Raw genomic sequence first — 17,282 nt, 5'->3', positions numbered from 1 at the left:
GACTCTTTGGGGCCTTTGGAAAGTCAGAGCAAGGTCCAACTAAGGTCTCATAGGGGACTGTAGGCAAGTCACAATCTATGTTTCTTCAAATGTAAAATGAATCGTATAACACTGTTGTCCAGATGAAATCAGGGAATTCATGGTATGCACTTAAGAGTCCAGAGTTACTGTGTCTTATAGCAACATGGGGAAGTATACTACAGCAACAGTGACAAGAAGCATAAAAATACTGTGAGGAATGGGAGCAAAAAAGCATTAAGGGATAATAACAGGAATAAGAGGAGTGAATTCCTTCTAGTTTCTATTATTAGGTAGCTGTGTTTAAGAGTAGAAACCTAAACAAGTCTCTGCCCCCTACTCCTGGCACAGAGCTTCTAAAACCCTCCGAATAGCGGTGATAAGAGCCTATTTTGCTATTCATAACAAGCCTTTTTTAATCATACCTGACTTTTTGCTAATTAGGTGGCTCTTGATGGGCCCCTAGGTAGCTTCAAGATGGCAGCTTGATTGCTAGAGGGATCAACCGTGTGATTAGAGGCTGGAACTTTCAGCTCCACTCCCCAGCCTCCAGGGAGGGGAGAGTGACTAGAGATAGAGCTAATCATCAGTGGCCAATGATTTATCAATCATGCCTATGTAATGAGGTTTCCAGAAAACCCCTAAATGACAGGGTTCAGAGAGCTTCTGGGCCAGTGAACACATTGAAATACTGGGTAAGTGGTGTGCCCACAGAGGGCATGGAGCTCCATGCCCCTTCCTACATACCCTCACCCTACGTATTTCTTCATCTAGCTGTTCATTTGTATCCTGTGTAATAAACCAGTAGATGTAAACAAATGTTTCCCTGAATTTGTGAGCCATAATAGCAACTTACCTAACCTTGATAAGGAAAACTCCCATCTATTACTTGGCACAGCAGCCGCCTGAGACCCCCACCCCCCACGGAGGACCCACATTAGCATATCACTAACCTAACACCTGGTACATGTAACATATCACTAACCTAACATTTGGCACATCAGCATAACACTAATCCTATTACCTAATGCAGACACTAAACTTATTACCTGGCGGGCATTGTCACCTGAGACCCCCCTCCCCTTGGATCACCCCAACTTAATAAAAATGGAAAAAATTAGGTAGATGGGGCTCAGAATTTGGTGGCGAGACCCCTCTGAGCCCGCGGCGAATAAACGTTGATTCTCCGACTCTCCGTGTGCCGCTCGGTTTGTCCTCGGGACCACTCACTGTAATATTTGCCATAACAACCTGAGAAGGGGGTAGTGGGGACTCCTGATTTATAGCTGCTTGGTCAGAAGTACAGGTGACAACCTGGGACTTGGGATTGGAAGGGGACAGGCAGTCTTGTGGTCCTGAGCCCTTAACCTGTGGGATCTGCACTAACTCCAGTAGTAACATTAAATACCAGCACTGAGTTGTAAGACACCCAAGTTGCTGTCTGATGAGTTGGAGAATTGGTGTGGGAAAACTCCATACACATTTGGTAACAGAAGTGTTGTAAGTATAAAAAAAAAAGTTTTTCTTTTTACTTGAAATTTTTTGGGCTTCCTGAATCTGAGGATTCATAGCTCATCAATTCTGGAAAATTATCACTCAGTATCTCTTTGAATATTGTCTTTCTTCCATTCTTCTATATCTCCTTCTGATACTCCTTTTCTATACATTTTTAGACCTTCCTGCTCTATCAGACATGTCTGTTAACTATTCTTTCATCTTTTCCAACTCTTTGTCTCTGTGCTGTATTCTGGTAAATTCTTCCAATCCAGCTTCTGATTCACTCATGATTAAGAATTCTCAGTGGAGACATCTTTGTTTTCCCTTCACTAAGCTAAAGATGAGCCAAGCACATCTTCTTCCTATCTCCTTTTGCAGAGTGGATTTTTTCCCTATTATCTGTAACACCTTTTGAGGCTCCCAGCCATACATGGTCTCTGATCCAACTTGCCACCTTGTATGTACCCTAGGCTCTGCCTCTTGATGGCCCTTTAAACCACTGCTAAGCCACTAGGGGTTAGCAGATAATCTCTGGAAAGCCACTGGCTTTGAGACTTCCTCACTCTCTGGATTGTTTTATGGCCTCTAAGGTTTTCCCTTACATTTTCATGAACTAGGCAACGGATTTAAGTCATTAAATATTTTTTCCCAGTATTCTTAAGTGCATTGTGAAGTGGAAGCTTCTCGGGCTAGCCTAACCATCCCATTTGCAGCAATAGACGTTAGGATAGTCTTACTCATCTTTGTTCCTAAAAGAGTGTATGCCTGGCACCTAGTAAACATTAAAAGTCATGGGTGCTGAATTACTGAACAGTGGATAATTTCAGCTGATAATAGAATCACCCACTTTCCCAATCCCCACAAGTTATCTACATAAATGCATGCAACTTGATTTTTTTTCAGCTTGAATTAGACAAAGATTACTTCACATTTATGTGTTATATTGACCTTGTCTAACGTGGCAAGAGATTTTTAGGAGTTGTAAAAAGAAACAAAATGAAAAGATTAGCAAATACCTCTCCCTATAGCCAAGAGTTCAGAAGCTCATAATACATTATTTTTATTTTTGGAGTCAATATCAGACTATTTGTAATAAACCATTTAAAGGATAATACTTAAATACTTACATTTAGTACTAGTTTACTCTTCTTAATCACTTCCTCAAAAGTCTGATTTGTTTCCTCTTTCCATAAGCTAATGAAAGTATTCATTTCTTGGGCTATGGAAGGATCAGGACTCCCATCACATTGAATGTAATGTTTCCACTGTGGAATAAAATTGTTTGAAGGTTCACATGGATGAAGATTCAACCAAAGATTAAATTACTTTTCTGAAGCATAAGTTCTCATAACCCAGTATCAACCCAAATAAATGACTGAGGCAAAAATCTCAATCAATGGAGGTTTATTAAGCCAAGATTTTGAGGATGCACTGGGAAAAACAGTAATGGCAGACAAACTGTGGCTGTTTTTTCTGAAGGAGAGGTTGAAACTTTCAGCATTTGAAAGGCATACAAAGAGAAGGATATAGGTGGGGTGGAGGGGCCTGATAAGGTAGTGGCTACATTCTTGTGAAGCCCAAGAAATCTACATTTTATATAAAATAAGGGCATGAAGGAAGTACCAATTATGTAAATGTCCCTGGGTAGGTGGAAGAATGTCTGATTCTATGTTGTCTCCAGTTCTGTTACTTGTAAGATAGACTTATAACTCACTACTAGTGTGGAATCAGATAGTCTTTAGTTTTAGGTACCAGACAAAGGTACAATTTGCATGTCTTTGCTTATGGAGGTTAGCAAGAAATCTCCTTAATGAATGAGCTGTGGGGCCAGTTCTTCACAGGTGCCTGAGGCTGTAATTTTCTTTTTACACCAGTTTTCCTAATTTAGACAAAAACATATGATGGCTTTAGCCAGGTAACTTGAGATAGCTCTAAAATAATCAAATTCTTCTTCATCCAGATAATTTCTAATACTCAATATTCAGATAAACAAACATACATTTACTTTCATATTTTTATTTTTAAGACATTATTTATGAGTGGTTTTGTTTTGCTTTTGTTTTCCTCTTTATTCACAGAGCTTCTTATTTGCAAAAGCTAACACTTGGTATAATTTCTACTTCCCAAGTTATTACTAATTGCTAGCTGTGACTAGCAGCTAGTATACTGAGTCCTTCAATTCATTTTGTAGTCCATGCAAATTTTACATTTGCAATCATATTGTATTGTACTTGACATTTTTCACTTAAAATTATACCATAATCTTTTGCCACATTGTAACAAATTTTTCATTTTTCTCCTGATATTCATCTATATTGTTTCCAAAGTTATGCTGCTTTGAGCAAAACTAGATTGCCTTAAGCACAAAAAGCTTTTACATTTTTTCTTTGTTTTTTGTTTTTCTGTCACTCGGGCTCTATCACCCAGGCTGGAGTGAAGTGGTGCAATCATAGCTCACTGTAACCTCAAATTCCTGGGCTCAAGCAATTCTGCCTCAGCCTCCCAAGCAAATAGGACTACAGGAACAAGTCACCATACTCAGTGAACTTTTAGATTTTTATGTAGAGATGGGGTTCCCACTACGTTGCTCAGGCTGGTCTCAAACTCCTGGCTTCAAGCAATCCTCCTGTCTTAAACTCTCAAAGCTCTGAGATTACAGGCGTGAGTCCCTATACCCGGCTACATCTTAATATAGGATAATTTCCTCAGTATATATTCCCAACAAATGAATCAAAGTATATAAACGTTTCAAGGATATTATTACTGACAAATAGCTTTCTACAAAGTTACATCAATTTACTTTGTCATAAGTAACGAATTTGTCAGATGAGAGTTTTTTTTTTTTTAAATAAATAAATTTACAGTTTCTTGGGATCAAAATAGATGTTGGACCACAATTCTCTTTTGTGGTGACAAAGTATATTAGCTTAAAAAGAAAAGAAAGCAAGAAATCAGTGTTACCTGAGAAAGCAATCTAGTATCTCGTTTCAATTTCTCTGCTTCAGGAAAACAACCCTCTAATAAATAAAGTTCTTCAAGTTCTTCATTTCTTCTTTCTAGATCCTGTTGAATGGGTACAGATACGTTGATTTGCTCTTTAATTTTAGCTTTGTTTCACAAGTAGCATCTAAAATTTGCTTGGTTAAATATATAATTATAGTCTCAAAATGAGTACTTAGTTTGACTGTAACTGATATTTTCAAAAGGTTTTATCTGAAACAGTGGTTTGCAAAGTATGATCTACAGCATCTTGGTGGGTCCCCAAAACTCTTTTGGGATCTGTGAGGTCAAATCTATTTTCACAATGATACTAAGACATTATTTGTCTTTTTTGCAGTGTGCATATTTGCACTGATGGTGCAAGATGGTATAAAACTGCTGGGGCCTTAGCACAAATCAAGGCAGTAGACCCAAACTATACCAGTTCCAAGGGAGAGGTGAGGGGAAAGAGCCAGTTTTACATAAGAATGACCTGATAAAGAGGTGAAAATTATTCATTTTATTAAATCTCAACTCTAAGTACATGTCTTAACATTAAATGGGCGGTATGATAAAACGGGAAGTATGCATGAAACACTTCTGGTGTATATCAAAGTACAATATCATCTTGAGAAAAAATATTTGTGCAATTATTTGAATATTTTGGCAGAATTTCTCTCAATGATGAACGTATTGAGCCTGCCACTTCAAGGATACAACTCAAAATATTTGTTGACAGTGATAAATTCAAGCTTTCAAACAAAAAGTCAAATTTTAGAAAACTTGTATCTATCACTGTTTCCCAATCCTTAAAAACTTCCGTTTTGATTGGAGATACTAATGCAAGTGATGTTTGATACTGAACAATAAAATACATCAACATTTGAAAGCAAATAATTTAGTGAACCAAATTTTTCCAAGGAAGCAATGCATGATATAGCAAAATCATGCATGGAAACAAGATCTATTCAGAACATGTTGACAGAGCAATGTGTTTTAAGTTCATTGATACGGCTTCACATTCCACATTAAGAAACTACCACTTGTTGAGTTTTGGCATAGTATCGAAGAAAAATATCCACAATTATCTGAAAGGCTATTAAAATATTCCTCCTTTCTCCAACTGCCTATCTGTGTGAGGCCAGATTTTCTCCATATACTCAGTCAAAACAACACGTTCCAACAGTTGGAATACTGAAGTAGATATGAGAATCCAGCTGTCTTTTGTTAAGTCAGATATTAAAGATATTTTTAAAATATAATGTCATTTATTTCTCTACTTAAAAAAAGTTTTCTTTAAAAATGTTAGTGTATTTAATTACGTTTACTACAGTTTATTTTATCAATGTTTAATGTCTAGTAATATAATAGGTGTTTTTAAATTTATCATTTTGAATTTCTAATATTTTTTTTTATAGGACAGACACTAATACTGGATTTAATATAGTAAATATTGACAGATGTAATCCACATAAACAAAAGCTCCTTGGGGTCTTCAATTTTTAATCATTTAATGTTTTGTCCTGAGACCAAAACATTTTTTTTTTTTTTGCTAACTTAGACATTTAGTTGGATTTTCTACATTATAGTTGTACGCAAACCAAAAGTACTCACTCTGAGTTTCTGACTTTAACCTGCCTTTCTTCACCTATGGTTGGTTGTACTGAATTTTAGGACACTAAATCTTGATCTCAGATGCTGTAGGTATTTTTTTTTTTTTTTTTTTGAGACAGAGTCTCATTCTGTTGCCCAGGTGAGTGCTGTGGCCTCAGCCTACCTCACAGCAACCTCAAACTCCTGGGCTCAAGTGATCCTCCTGCATCAGCCTCCCGAGTAGCTGGGACTACATGTACCATCACGCCCAGCTAATTTTTTCTGGTTTTTTTTTTTTTTTTTTTTTTTTTAGTAGAGACAGGGTCTCCCTCTTGCTCAGGCTGGTCTTGAACTCCTAAGCTCAAGCATCCACCCACCTCGGCCTCCCCCAGAGAGCTAGAATTACAGGCGCAAGCCACTGCACTCAGCCCAAAACATTTCAGAATTACTGACGTAACAGATTCTGGTGAAAAAGAGAAGTAAAACTAAAACAAGAGAGGTAGAATTTGAATATTTTGAATTATATTTTATGGTCTCCGTTAAATGTGTATAAAACATATTCATGCATGCTTAACGATTACAAGCATAGGCTCTGAAGCAAGACTGCTTAGGTCTAAGTCCTGGCACTGCCACTTATCAGCTGCTTAATTTCTCGATTTCCTTTACTATGAAATGTGGGTAATAATGTCACTTACTTTATGGTAGGATTAAGTTCATTTAGGCCTAAGTATTACTGGTAGCTATGGGCTGAGGACATTAAATGGCAACAAATCTGATAGCCATAGATTGTCTTCATTAAGAACATTATTAATGTTTATTTACCTTTTTTTCAAGTTCACGCCATTTTTCTTGCTTAATTCGCTGTATTTCAAGTCTTTCCAATTCTTCTTTCTCATATTTCAAACGGGCTTCCTCTAAAGAACCAAAAAAAAATTTTTTTCAGTGATTAGATCACTATATTTCATGTCCTTAAAATTACTCCAAATATTTTCAAGATGTAGTGATGGTGTAATATTTTATAGAAGTCACAATCGTTATTATGTGGTAGAAATGAGAAAAGTATTAGCTTTCCTTTCTTCAAAAAATTAACACAACTCAAACTTTCTAGCCAAAAAAGTAGACCCATAATGATATTTCTCTTCTACAAAAAGTTTATAGTTATCCAATGATGATTGTAACCAATAAAAATGATAGATCTATGATGGGTAATTAAGGGAGGTAAAGTCTTCAGAAGACTTCCATAGTTTTGTGACATCTACATCATCAGAAGTGATTATCTTAATCTTCTCTTGCTCTATTAAAAACAAAATACAAAATATATATTAAAGAATATGAGTTTTATCCAATATAATAAAACATTCCCCATGATATATATCCTGATATTATACTCTTATCAGGAGTCCTCTAAAAACAATTTATAAGATTACACATAAAAAATCAACATGGAACCTGAGGATAGTCTTTTAAAAACCTGACTCTGAATCTACAGATGTTCTTAATGCTAAAAGCTACAAACACTTGGAATATTTAGATTTTTTTTTTAAATCACTTTTTGGTATTTTAATTAACCAACACTTTTATCAATGTTTATTTGGTATTTTACAAATGAAACTGGCATTTTTAATTTGGCAAATAAAATATTATTAAACAGTAAGAACTTAGGCTGCTGTATTTCTTGCTAAAGAATATTTCCCATACCTGATGAATCTGAGTTTCAGAATTCCTATTGCACAATCAGCACCAATGCCTCTAATTTGATCAGTAAACACTTTAGGATAGGGTTGCAAGAACACAGGATGCTCAGTTGAATTTGAATTTCAGATAAACAATGAAACTTTTTTTTAAGTATGTCCCAAATATTGCATGGGGCAAATTATCCCAAATTAGCCAATGATTATCTGAAATTCAAATGTACTGGGCTCCTGCATTTTATCTGGCAACCCTACTTCAAGATATATCTGAAAGTGATTGATGTGTACTATCAGATCTTTCTGGGTACCCTCTAAATGGTAGGTATTTATTATAAAACAGATTCAATTTTAAAATTAAAGAGTTTTGAAAAAAATTGGATGGATTACAGAAATACCAACTTATTGTTAGTATTATCTGTATATGAAATAGTATCAGTTTATTTTGTACCTTCCTCTTTCAGTCTTCTCTCCTCTTCCTCTTGTAGCTGCTTTAATCGCTCAGCTTTGGTGATTTTCTTTTTCTTACCGCCAGACTTAACAAAAGCCACAATATAAAAAAGACTATTAACATTCACCAAAGTCACTTAAAAACACATCTCCTCAAATAGTAATTATGAAAACCATTTTTGCTTTCATGAAACCAGTCTTTCATGTATTCAATCAACAAATAAGACTGCCTGTTAGTGCAAAGCCTCGACTCAGTGCTTTGAAGGACAAAGTCTGGAAACAAATAAGAAAAATAAACATATAAATTATTCAAAGGCAAGGGTGACAGTAACAAGTATATGCACTTTAAATAATTTGTTCATTCCCAGTTGCCACATCTTTAAAATGGTGCTAAAGAAAATCTCATCTTGTTGTTGTAAGGAATAAAGTAAAATATATGTAAAAGCAGTTTGAAAAGTGCACATAAAAATGAAAATTATTTTTATGATTAACAGATCATAACAGATTAACAGAGAGTTATTTTGCAAGTTTGGAGGAAGGAGAGATTACTTTCAACAGCACAGGGATCAGGTAAAATGTTCACAGAGCAGGGGGTATTTAAATTTGTGCCCATAGGATTTTAACATCCAGGGGAAGAGATTCTAAGAAGAGGGAAATGCAAGTGCAAGATAAGGAGCTGAAAGAGCACTGGATAGGCCAACAAATTCAGTGAGCTCTGGAAAGACTCCAAGAGGAGGTGATGAAGGAAATGAGAATGGAAAAGAAGGCTAGAGCCTATGCTAAAGAGTTTAGACGTTATTCGAAGAGAAATGAAAAACTATTAAAAGTTTTTTGAGAAGGGCTGTGGCCATTAGAAACATAATTTTGAAAATTAACCTGGTATTTGAGAAAAAACTTTTAAAAAGGGATACCATTTGGATGACTATTAACAAGATTCAATAAAGTCTTGACAGCGGAAATCAAGAAGATCTGATAAATATTTTATAAGCTAACATTTAATAATGATTAAAACTGAAGGCAAGGAGAGGGAAAAAGGAAGAATGGCAGTCCAGAACAAGTGAATTTGAGAGAATTGTTGAAAGGAATTTTCATAGAATTATTAATAGTATGAAATGCTGGTAGGCAATGCTTGCAGGCATTAGAATTGCAGAACTGAGGCTCAGCAAAGAGGTTAGGGCTACAGAACCAGATCTGAGAGCAATTTCTGTGATAATGACTTCTCCATTTTCATAAACGGAAGGGAAAGAGAAGAAAGAGTAAATGTAGGAGAAATCCACACAAAGAGTGGTTAATCCTTGGTATAGACAGACTCTTGGATGACCGTCTTCTCTTTTCAGCTCACCTGCTCCAGAATGCTCATAGAATTCCTTAGCTCCATTGGAATATCTAGTCCATTGGCCATACCACTTTTTCACCATTCATCAACCCCTTCCACACCTTCATATCTTCCTTTCCTAGGTTAGATTTCCCTGCTCATGACCATAATCACTATCTTACATACTTCCACCTCCTCTCTTCTCCTCTTCTTCTAAAAAGCTCAGTTGGCAAAATCCTAGTTCTAGTTAAACTAAACTTTCCATTTATTCCGTGCTAGCAACAGGAGCAGCTGAATCTTGCCAAAGGAAAATACATGAACTCAAATTTATGAGCACAAAAGACTCTATGCACTGTCCAGTATTCCCATAACTATTTCATTCTCATTTCAAACCTCCCTAATTCTCTTTTCCTTCCTATTCTCAGCTGTTGATCTTACAACACTGAGAAAATAGAAACTTTTAGAAGAGAAAAAAATCTCCTTTACACACCAAACAGTTGAACCTATATATATTTTTGTTTGCTTTCCTTCCCACCACAGTGGATAAACTATATTTTGTTTTTACACATTTTTAAGTTGGCATTGAAAACTTTTCATCACAAGCTTATGGTCCTTTCTAGTATATAATCTGTCAAACTTTTACAGCACTGTTTTTTATGGGTTTTTCATTTTTTTCTTTTTAAATTTTTTTAGTTTTATTTGACAGCACTTTTAAGTATACTCATTCCTATTTAAAATATATCCAATGGAATCTACATATCAAAGAGATTTAATGGCCAATGTCATCGATTTAAAAGTATGAACAAGCTTATCATTAATAAAAACGTTAGTCCTTTTTCTCTTTGAACTCATAGTTCCACTCCACTTCCCTCACAGAATCTTACCCTAATGTAATAGGGTAAGATTCATAAAAACTTTTGTTGATTCTCTTTTCATATTTATTTGTTACACAAATATGCATGGAAATTTAAATTTGAAAAATTTATTTCTCTTGGCTCTAAGTATTAAAAATTCTGCTCTAGATTGAGTTAATCTTATAATTATTTTCAGTACATAATTGAACAAAGCAATATATATTATAAATTTTGATAAATTAATATTAAACATAAAAATTAAATTTTTCCTAGATATATATCTCTTGATGAGATGGTTGGGCTTTTTCTTTTTTCTGGTAGCTCATAACCCATGGTAAATGTTAGCTATTCCTGAATAAAACAGAGATTCAAATTGATTCTATTTTTAATTTTTACAAATATATGAAATGAGAAATCCAGTTTATAATAAAAAGTCAATGGGAAGAGGTTTGTTATAGTAACATCATGCAGTTCTTTGAATTCCTTCCATATCATATGCCAACAATTACATACTTATTTACCATAAAAAAATTATCCCTAGAGATAATTACTGACTTTTGTGATGATTTTATTTTTGTTTTCTTATGTACATATCTCTAAACAATATAGTTTTATATAAATTTAATTATACTTTATGTATATTGTTGTGATTTGCTTTTTTTTATTGTGGCAAAGTATACAAAACATAAAATTTACCATTTACAAGTGTGCAGTTCAGTGGCTTTAAGTACATTCCCCTTGTTGTACAACCATCACCACCACCACCGACCTCCAGAACTTTTTCAGCATCCCAAACTGAAACCCTGTATACACTAAACAATAACTCCCCATTGCCCCCTTGCCCCAAGCCCTATCAATCGCCATTCTACTTTGTCTCTATGAGTTTGCAACTCTAAATATGTAAGTGAAATAATACAATATTTGTCCTTATTTGTGATTCACTTCTTTAGATATACATTATGGCCTGTAAAATTCATTCATGTTCATAGATATAGCTGTAGCTACATACCTTCACTGAATAGAAACTATTTATTCATTCTTCTATTGATAGACATTGTATTGTTTCTAGCTTGTTACTATCATGGATAACGCTGCTAAAACCTTAGAGTGCATGTATCCATCCTGGTGTCCATTTGCAAGGGTTTTTCAACAATGCATACCTAGGAGTAAAGCTGATAGGTATGCACATTTTCAATTTTACTAAAGTTGAACTTTCCAAAGTAATTATTCCAATTTACACTCACACAATCATTACCCAAGTCAATATTTGTTAATTTCAGTAATTTTGCTTATTTGGAAGTTTTTTTAAAAAAAATATAGACACCTTTATCAAAACAAGGAAGTGCTCTATAACCTATCAAATTGTAACATACACTAATTGAATTTCTAACTCAATCTAATTGCATTCATTTAATTTCTTATATTAAACCAATTCTGCCTTCCTGGGATAAAATGAAGGTGTCGTGATCTATTATCATTTTATACACTTTCAGATTGAGCTTGCTAACATTTTGTTTCAGATTTTTACATTTATGTTCATGAATGGGTTTCAATTTTCCTTTTTCATACTATCTTCAGGTTATCCAGGTAACTCAAAATGAATTAAACAATGTTCCCTCTTTTTTCATGTTCTGGAAGAATTTGTATAAATTATTTATTTACTTTTGAATGAAGAAGTAGCTAATAAAGACTTGTGAGCCTAGAAATTTATTTCTGGGAAGATATATAACCACTGATTTAATTTCTTAAATTATTATAGACTATTTAGGTTTTCTACTTCATGAAAACAGCTTATTTTTTCTAACTATTTGTCCAATTCATCTCAGTTTTCTAATTTATTGGCATGTAAAGTTATTCAAGTAATGTCATTTATTGTTGAAGTCATGTCTCCCTTTTCATTCCTAATATTTATTATGTATGCCTTTTGTTCTTTTTGATATACCTCATCAGATAATTGTCAATTTTATCAGTTTTTTTAAAGAAATAGTATCTTGTTCATTTATTCAATTATTTTAATAAATATTAAGAGTCTAACGTGCTAGTCATTTGAGGTATCAGTAAACACATAAAAATCCTTGTACTTATAAAGCTTACATTCAAATGTTAAGAGAAAGGCAAAAACAATAAAAATTTTTTTAAAATAAATTATAAAATATTTTACAGGGTGATAAGTAAGTAGGCAGACTCCAGACTGTTGGGGTAGTTGTGGAAGGGATGAATCACAATTTTAAACAGAGTGTGTAGGGTGGGCCTCATGGAGAAGGTGACATTTGACTGAAGACTTGAAGGCTTTGAGGTTATTAATTCTCTCTACTGTATGTTTTCTATTAAATTCTGTATTTGTCCTTGTTATTGCCTTCCTTCTCCTTACTTTGCGTTTTTTTGTTGTTGTTTTTTTCAAGACAGGGTCTCACTCTGTCATCCAGGCTGGACTGCAGTGGCACAATCATAGCTCACTGCAGCCTTGAACTCCCAGGCTCAGGAGATCCTCCCACCTCACCCTCCCAAGTAGGTGGTACTACAGGCGTTTTCTGTACCTCTGTGCCAGGCTTTTTCCTACTTCTTGAGAAAGATGCTTAGTTGATTAATTTTCAGCCTTTTTTCTTCTTGTAATATAAGTATTTAGGGCTACACATTTCCCTTTAAGTATTGCTTCAGAAATATTCCACAAATTTCAAAGTATTTTCCTTAATATTGAGTTAAAAATATTTTCTAATTTCCATTCCTTCTTGACTCACTTTAGAATGTTTTAAAACTTCCATGCATATTGTGTCTTCCTGTTTACAACTGATTTCTTTTTTAGCTTAAATATATTATTCTTTATAACACATGCTCTGAATTGTTTTCATTCATTGAACTTTGGGAATAGTTTTATATTATATTATAGTAGTTATATTATCAATTTATGGGAAAAAGTGTAGGTTCTTAAAATTCTCTGGTTGTTGGATACAGTGTTCTAAGTGTGTCAAATTCAGTAGATTTGTTCATCATGCTGTTCCAATCTTCTAAATCCTTACTGATTTTTTAATGCTTGTTATTTCAACTACTGAAAGAGGAAATCTAACACTATGATTGTGGACTTGTCTATTTCTCCTTGTAGTCCTCTGAATTTGTGCGTTGTATATTTCAAGGTTTTGTAATTAGATATATTCAAATTTAAAATTATATTTTCTTGGTTAATCAAATCTTTATCATTACAAAATGACCCTCCTTATTTCTATAACTGCCTTTTGTCTTTTAATTTAAAAATATTAAGGGGGTATAAATGTTCTTGTTACATGGATACCTTTTATAATGCTTAAGTCAGGGTTATCAGTGTGTCCAACACCCGAATAGTGTTCATTGTACCTGTTAGGTAGGTTTTTAACCCATCCCCTTCTCCCCCCTCCTCCCTTCTTGATTTCCAATGACTTTTAATTATCTCTGTGCCCATGTGTGCCCATTGATTAGTTCCAAATTATTAGAGAATACATGTGGTATTTGTTTTTCCATTCCTTAGATACTTCATTTAGGATAATGATCTCCAGTTCCACTCAAATTTCTGCAGACATTAATTTCTTTCTTTTTATGGCTAAGTATACTCCACGGTATACATATACCACATTTTGTTAATTCACTCATGAATTGATGGGCACTTAGGTTCATTCCACATCTTTGCAATTGTGAATTGTGCTGCGATAAACATTCAAGTGCAGGTGCCCTTTTTTTTTTTTTTTTTTTTTTTTTTTTTTTTTGAGACAGAGTCTCACTCTGTTGCCCAGACTAGAGTGAGTGCCGTGGCATCATCCTAGCTCACAGCAACCTCAAACTCCTGGACTCAAGCAATCCTTCTGCCTCAGCCTCCTGAGTAGCTGGGGCTACAAGGCATGTGCCACCATGCCCGGCTAATTTTTTCTATATATATTTTTAGCTGTCTATATAATTTCTTTCTATTTTTAGTAGAGACGGGGGTCTCGCTCTTGCTCAGGCTGGTCTCGAACTCCTGAGTTCAAAGAATCCGCCCACCTCGGCCTCCCAGAGTGCTAGGATTACAGGCGTAAGCCACCTCGCCCAGCACAGGTGCCCTTTTGATTAAATGCTCTGCAGGCGGCAAACTCAGTTTTTATCTGTGAGAAAATGTTATTTCATCTTGATTTTTGAGAATTATTTCGGTTGGTACCGAATTCTAAGTTGGAAGTTATTTTCTTTCAGCATATTGAGGACATCATTCCACTGTCTTTGGCTTCCATCATTGCTGTTAAGACCAAAGCTCAAGTATTGCCCAGTTCTGCAAATGCCCTCATGATAAAAACAGTTTTAGTACTGGTGCTTCCATTATTCCTTTGGTTCATGTTTTCACTTAAGTTTTCCCCTAATAATTTCTTACTGTCCTATCAGCTCTTAAATGCATTTAAGATGACAGTTGTATCTATATGTATATATTTTAGTCAGCATTACTTATTGTTTTTGTCAGAAAGGGTAGTCTCCAAATTCTTAAGCCCAATATTAATGAAAATGTAAAGATAAAAATAACATTTTTTATCTCATCACTTTCATCAAAACAAAGCTGCAGATTTATCTCGAAGTATAAAAATGTCTATCATTTACTTAATTGGCAAACTTGTCCTCGAACTTAAACCAATTGGCCATATCAGACTGACTTTTTGACAGATTGACTTCATTTTTCAGTACAAATAAATATGTTAATATGCATCCTCATGGTACCTATCTCATTTCTGATTATGAGCCAGGTGTAAGCTGATTTAATTTCCTCATACATTGTTTTAAAAAGATGCAAATTTAATGTCCTAAACTTAATACCATTTATATTGTAGTGTCAACATTGAATGCTCCATAGAAACTAGGACAAAATCTTTGGTAACCAAAGCCTGTTTGTGAATACAGTGTTCCTAATTGAAAATAGAATTTTAAAGTACAGATATGAGCAATAAGACCCCTCTTTAACCTATCCATTATAATTCCATGCCTGGAGGTAGTTGGGCACCATTTTCAATAAATTGAAATAAAATCAATTCAAATAGAAGTATTCAAAGTTTTGTAAAATCTCTTCACAATGGTATTCCTAGGCAAGAATTTGAATACCAAATTTTCATTAATAATGCAATTTTTCTTCAGTGAAAGAAAAATCACAAATTATTAACTGAAAATAACTGGAATCATCTGTGTATTCATCAATCTGTAAGGCAATTCTTCCCACAATCTAATCAATGTTTTCTGTTATTTCATATATTTTATGAAGTATGGTGGATCCAACACTAATGCAGTGATGGATCTTTTAACAGTGCACCAGGTATTATATCCTTTCTACAGTTGTACACAGTTTCCTAAGTTTTGTAATGAATGGTACTAATTTAAGTTACAGGAAGTTTCAAAAGGCAATTTTAAGGTCCATGTAGAAATATTAAACTCATTTACCTTTTTATTGATACCCTAATTTTTCTTCATTAAAAAAATTAATGATATTATCTTTGTAGTCTGGATGTTTTATCAATAAATTACATTGTTAAAGAGTTTTTTTTTCATACCATAGTGTGATAATAATCTCATGGGCAACATCATTAAATAAAAATTAGCACTCCTCCTACCACTCCACACTACAATATATATGAATTCAGAATATCTAACACTTCTAGTGACACATTTCACTACTTACAGAAACACATGTATGACAGGCTAAAACAAGAAGTCTTTAGTGCCTTGATTAAGGAGAGCTTTGCCAACACCAATGTCTGGAATTGTCTGTTGGTTTCATACCCCAGACCAATGAACCACAGTAAGACTTAGAGTGGGTACGAGAAAAGCTTTTGTTTTGTAAAGCAGAAGGGTGGTTGTGACAGCGGAGGATGTAATGGTAAAAAGGAAAAGGTAAATATAAAAGCTGATGATGTGGAAATAGATTTCCATAAAATTATCTGTGTCCTTACATTCTTAGAAAATCTTTGTGTACCTGAGAGCACACTTTACTTCCAGAAGTAGGTTTACCTCAGTTTGAAGACTTCTGACCCAGACTGCTGCAATAACGTCCCTAAAGGGTCCTCCTATTTTTATACTTGCATCCTCCTACAGTGAATCTGCCACATGGCAGTCAGACTGACCCTTTAACAATGTGAATCAGATCATGTCACTCTTCTGCTTATGATTTTCCCAGTTATCCATCTCACTCAGAATAAAAATCCAAATGCTTCACCATGGCCTGCTTGGCCATGAAGTACAAACCGGCTCCTTCTTAACCACGGACCACCACCCTCTCCTCCCAACTCCCCTCCCCCTCCACGTTTTATCTTTCACTTTCTACCTCACTCACTCTAGTCTAACCACACTGGCATTCTCTCAAAGGTCACTTCCAATCATAAATCTTTGCAATAGCTGTTTCTCCTGCTTAGAATGCTCATTAACTCCCCCGACCCCCAGTAGTTACTGACTTACTCTCTTGCTTCATCTGGGTCTCTTCTCAAATTTTATTTTCCTTAATCAGTCTGTATGAAATAGTATCACCACTATCCCCTTCACATTTCTCACTGATCTCTTACTTGGTTTCCATGTATTCAAAGCTATCTTAAATTATATTATTTATTTCCCCACTCCTTATCTCACCTGACAAATAAAATGTAAGCTTCATGAAGGCAGGAACTTTGTCTTGCTACTGTTCACTTAATGCCTTGATCACTGCTAAATCAATGAAATAAATGTTCTTCCATGTTTGCAAGGACTTAAATCATGGTATCTACTTCCAATGGGATATGATGCAGCTGTGAAAAGGAGTGATGTAATCTCAATGTGCCAAAAGAAAAAGGTCCCCAAGGAAGACTTATTCCTTTGAACCTAATCAGATGTAAGATGTACTTTTCATTTATTACTACCCCAAAAAGAAATAATGCCCAAGATGGG

At 34.6% G+C, this 17,282-nt stretch overlaps 1 protein-coding gene across 8 annotated transcripts in view; it reads right to left on the bottom strand.

Annotated features, from left to right (window-relative positions):
• The window catches only part of DNAI7 (dynein axonemal intermediate chain 7), a 61,499-nt gene that overhangs the window by 38,526 nt on the left and 5,691 nt on the right, over positions 1-17,282 (bottom strand). For all 8 annotated transcript variants that reach the window (XM_045554190.1, XM_045554193.1, XM_045554195.1 and 5 more), the window contains 4 exons: positions 8,227-8,311; positions 6,910-7,001; positions 4,477-4,578; positions 2,643-2,780 (listed from right to left, as the gene is read on the bottom strand). In XM_045554190.1, coding sequence (XP_045410146.1) covers positions 2,643-2,780; positions 4,477-4,578; positions 6,910-7,001; positions 8,227-8,311 — 417 coding nt within the window. The remainder of the gene's footprint in view (positions 1-2,642; positions 2,781-4,476; positions 4,579-6,909; positions 7,002-8,226; positions 8,312-17,282) is intronic.

Source organism: Lemur catta, chromosome 6 (genome assembly GCF_020740605.2).
Source record: "Lemur catta isolate mLemCat1 chromosome 6, mLemCat1.pri, whole genome shotgun sequence".
Classification (NCBI taxonomy): domain Eukaryota; kingdom Metazoa; phylum Chordata; class Mammalia; order Primates; family Lemuridae; genus Lemur; species Lemur catta.
Note: the sequence above shows the minus strand (reverse complement) of the source record. Positions and strands in the feature narration are given on the sequence as shown.